A 4,852-nucleotide genomic window follows, 5' to 3' on the forward strand; every position below is an offset into this window, starting at 1 on the left:
TATTGATTTATCCAAGGCGTTTGATCGTTTATTGATTTATCCAAGGCATTTGATCGTTTATTGCTTTATCCAAGGCATTTGATCGTTTATTGATTTATCCAAGGCATTTGATACGGTGGATCACACTATCATGGTAAATATTCTTCTCAAACTGGGCATCTCCAAAGAAGCATCTTACTGGTTTGGAGATTATTTGGCAAATAGGACACAGTGTGTACAGATGGCTGGAGTAAGCTCAAGTTTTCTTAAAGTAAAAAAGGGCGTACCCCAGGGCTCTGTCTTGGGGCCAATCTTATTTACAATTTACATTACTGCACTGTGTGAAAATTTGCAAAATGCCTCCCACCACTTTTATGCTGATGATTGTGTAATTTACTGTTGTTCAAATTCAATTGATCAGGCACTTGAATTCTTACAGGCTGCTTTTGATGAGGTGCAGATTCATCTTGAGCAACTAAAATTGGTCTTAAATGCTGATAAATCTAAAATAATGTTGTTTTTTTCAAATGTATCTGTTCCATTGGAGAATATCTCTCTAATAAAAACTTCCCAAGGTAAAGTTCTCGAGAGGGTCTCCTGTTATAAATACCTGGGCTTAATAATCTACGAGAAGCTTTCTTTTAAATCTCATGTGAAACACCTAATCTCCAAATTAAGGATGAAGCTTGGGTTCTTCTTCAGAAACAAATCATGTTTCTCCCTTAGAGCAAGGAAGCTTCTGATCACGGCTACTTTTTACCAGTACTTGACTACCATACCATACCATTCATCCATCCATCCATCCATCCATCCATCCATCCATCCATCCATCCATTTTCTTTACCCGCTTATTCCATTTTGGGTCACGGGGGGTCGCTGGTGCCCATGTCCAGCAATCACTGTGCGAGGGGCGGGGGACACCCTGGACAGGTCTCCAGTCCATCACAGGGACACATAGAGACAAACGAGACAAACAACCATTCACTCTCTCACTCACACCTAGGGACAATTTAGAGTTACCAGTCAGTCTAACATGCATGTTTTTGGTCTGTGGGAGGAAACCGGAGCACCCGGAGAAAACCCACGCATGCACGGAGAGAACATGCAAACTCCACCCAGAAAGACCCCTGGACTGGGGTTTGAACCAGGGACCTGCTTGCTGAGAGGCAGCAGCTCTACCAGTTGCACCACCGTGCTGCCCACCATACCATACCACTTTATTTAAAGCACTTAAAACAGCAACAAGGCCAACCAAAGTGCTGTACAGACAGAACAACAGGTAACACACAAAGCAAAATACAAAATGAGGTAAATCAGAATATAGACATAAAAACGATGCAGATAATGACGACAAACCAGTGTGGAGCATACAGGATCAAATCACAGATCATCTGGTGTTGAAAGCTACTGAATAGTAGTGAGTTTTTAAACAGGACTTGAAAACCGAGAGGGAGGGGGCCTGTCTGACAAGCAGAGGTAACTCATTCCAAAGTCTTGGTCCTGCTACAGAGAAGGTCCTGTCACCTCTGCGCTTAAGACGAGTTCCTGGAACTGTGAGGAGCAACTGGTCCGCTGACCTCAGGGAGCGTGGTGGGACATACGGTTGTAGCAGATCAGAGAGATGGGGGGGGGACACTGTTCAGTGATTTGTAGACATACTGGAGTATTTTGAACTGGATTCGAAGGTGAACCGGTAACCAGTGCAGTGAGAGCGGAGAGGTCGATGCAGTGGTTTGTGTCGTTGGGAGGGAACAACATGACTTCAGACTTCTTTTCATTGAAACTTAAGAAATTTAAAGCCATCCAGTCCCTGATGTCAGCCAGGCAGTTGAGCAGAGGTTGAGTAGAGCATGTACCATTGTGTCTTAGGGGGAAGTAAATTTGACAGTCCTCGGCATAGAAGTGGAAGGGCATGTTGTGTTTCCGGAAAATAGCACCAGGCGGCAGCAGGTATAAAGAGAATAGGAGGGAACCCAGGATGGACCCCTGCGGAACCCCCCATTTAAGCTCTGCCTCTGCGGAACTAAAATCTTTGATGGAGACACAAAAGGATCTGTCAGTGAGGTAGGATCTGAACCAATTGAGGGCTGATCCTGTGACGCCCACCCACTGCTCCAACCTAGCAATGAGGATCTCATGGTCGATGGTGTCAAAGGCGGCTGTGAGGTCCAACAGGACAAGCAGCACAGAATCATCAGTATCTGTGGATCTGAAGATGTCGTTAAAGACCTTCAGCAGGGCAGTTTCAGTGCTGTGGAGAGGTTTAAAGCCAGATTGGAAAAGCTCTAAGATGGCGTGATCCTCCAGGAAGCACTTCAACTGGGACTCAACTATTTTCTCCAGTAGTTTAGAAACAAATGGGAGTTTGGAGACAGACAGGTAGTTGGACACGACTGAGGGGTCAAAGTTTGTTTTTTTCAGGAGAGGCTGGACAGCAGCATGTTTAAAGGATTTTGGCACCACACCAGTGGATAAACTACTGTTTAGTAAGAATGGACGGACCTAGAGTTGGAAACACCTCCTTTAGTAGTCGAGGGGGGACCACATCAAAGGGGGAGCCAGAAGGTTTCAAGCTGCACATGACCTGCTCTAGAGAAGATAGAGTGATGGGTTCAAAATGGTCAAAAGGAGCTACAGATTGAGGTGGGATGGATGGGTCATGAGTTGGAGGGGAAATGAGAGCCCTGGTGGTCGCAATTTGTTCCAAAAAGAAATGTAAGAAGTTGTTGCACAGCTCAGTCGAGGCTTCCAGAGGTGATGGTTCAGTGAGGTGGAGAACAGAGTTTAGGGTGGAGAAGAGGACATGTGGGTTGTGAGAGTTTGAGGTAATTATATCAGAAGTATTTGGATTTAGCAGCTTTTACTGTTTTACTTTTTACTGACTATGTCGATGTTGTTTACATGTGTGTTTCAAACAGTTTCTACAGTCCTTGAATCCAGTGTACCCACTGTGCATTAAGAGTTATTACTGGTTGGAGCTACCTCATCACTGTGATCTCCATCTTAAAACCAGTATGCTCCCTGTTTAAAAGGCGACATGTGCATTGGAGGACTTTGGTTTATAAGTCTCTTATTGACATGCTTCCACTTTATTTATGTACTTTTACATGAAGAATGGACAGTAATGTCTCACGCTCTGAGGACTGTTTGCATCTTCATGGTCCTCTGGAACAGACGAGTGCACGAAAGCTTTTATCTGTTCTGTCCCTCAGCTTGGAGCCGAATTAAAACTGACAGAACTTGTTACTTTGCTCTCTGCAAACTTTAACAGTGCCTGTGTTTTAGATCTTAAATTGTTATTGTTTTAAATAATTATTGCCATTTGCTGTTATACTGTATGTTTTATGTATTTCTGAAGTCGTCATAATCTTGCTGCTTGTTTTGATGACGTCACGTGTGCTGCTGCCTGTTCTCGGTCACTCTCGTGAAAGACGTCTTGATCTTTTATCTGGTTAAATAAAGGTTTATTAAAATAAAAATGTTGACCGGAAATGAGCACGCGCCTGCAGTGACGGTCACACGGAGGTTCGGTTGGACCCGGTAAAAAGAAAACAGACCATGAAACAACCGGATTTTCCTCCGGTCCAGCTTCACTAACAAGGACCGGACCGACCCCCCACCCCCTCCTTACCAGGGCCCTGCTCGGTCGGAGTCCCCCCCGGGTCCCGGCAGCGAAGAACCAGCAGGAAGCGGACCGTCTCGCCCAAGAAGAGGTGGCTCCGGCGGGGCAGGCTGCGGTACCGGGCCGGGTCCGACAGGTCTGTGATCGGTACCGCCGGGAAATACATGAAATACTCGCACTGAGACTCCATCATCTGCACCATGGCGACGACCGGAGGAGGCTGCGCGAGCGAGACCAGGACCAGAGCCGAACAACGGAACAACAACTTCCTGCTTTCATTTCAAAATAAAAGAAACGGCAACGTCCCGCAGCGCCGTGACCCGCTGGCGCCCCCCGAGGCCACGCGCCGAACTGCAGCGGATCGAACCAAACGGAAGTGAAACATTTTTTAATATATATATATTTTTAATAAAATTCTATTAACACCGCCCATTGCCTAAAAGGTAAAGGTGTTGACTTTTAAAGCAACAGTTCAAGATGGCCGTCATGGTCAACTTACCTGAAAAAGACGGTGCAGCAGACGCTGAAACCCAACACTACACTGTAAAAGGCCTTTTATTTAAATTTCACAGTCAAGTCTGTCTGTTAGTAAAATATAGCATGAAACACTGGATAGAGTTTGACGAGACCTTCAGGAAATAATTATTACGGCCGCAACAGCTTAGGAGACACAAACATAGTTCAGTTACTGGTAACGAGCTAAAAGTCATCCGACCACGATGTGGCTTCAAACGTTAACAGTGACCGTCTGAATCAACCCTGTTTGTCTGTTAGTAAAATTTCTAATGAACCAATGGACAGATGTTGAAACTTCCAGGAAATCATCTTTTTTTTTTATTTAACTTTTTTTAAACAGGCATGAGTTCAATGAGGCACGAGACCTGGTTTTCACCGTAAAGGGGATTAAGTTGAAATAGTTGTTTATCTGGCAACACAAAACATGACTGTTACTTTGAAACATCGCCGGAAGTTTACCGACTGTTTTATGACCTTATTTTAGTGATATCTGAGCGGCTGGAAACATAAAATCATCTCGAGGACAGAAATGATAAAACATGTCTCGTTTTAAACTCTCGACTGTTTCTTTGAAGTCCTCCATCTTTTCCGCCATTTTGTTTTCTCATTTAACAAAGGTCCGACTCACTGGCGGGAAAAACAGCAAAACAGTTTTTAATTTAAATAAAAAAAACGTACAAGTGGAGGCTTTTACTTCGCTGGAAGAGAGGTAAACATGTAGATAACTTCCTGTCT

At 44.5% G+C, this 4,852-nt stretch overlaps 1 protein-coding gene across 1 annotated transcript in view; it reads right to left on the reverse strand.

Moving 5' to 3' along the window:
- The window catches only part of trappc14 (trafficking protein particle complex subunit 14), a 23,020-nt gene extending 19,173 nt beyond the window's left edge, over positions 1-3,847 (reverse strand). Inside the window, exon 1 of the mRNA XM_037687214.1 lies at positions 3,611-3,847. Coding sequence (XP_037543142.1) covers positions 3,611-3,803 — 193 coding nt within the window. The 5' untranslated portion in view covers positions 3,804-3,847. The remainder of the gene's footprint in view (positions 1-3,610) is intronic.
- Positions 3,848-4,852: the final 1,005 nt, after the last annotated feature.

Source organism: Nematolebias whitei, chromosome 14 (assembly GCF_014905685.2).
Source record: "Nematolebias whitei isolate Nwh7 chromosome 14, NemWhi1, whole genome shotgun sequence".
NCBI lineage: Eukaryota > Metazoa > Chordata > Actinopteri > Cyprinodontiformes > Rivulidae > Nematolebias > Nematolebias whitei.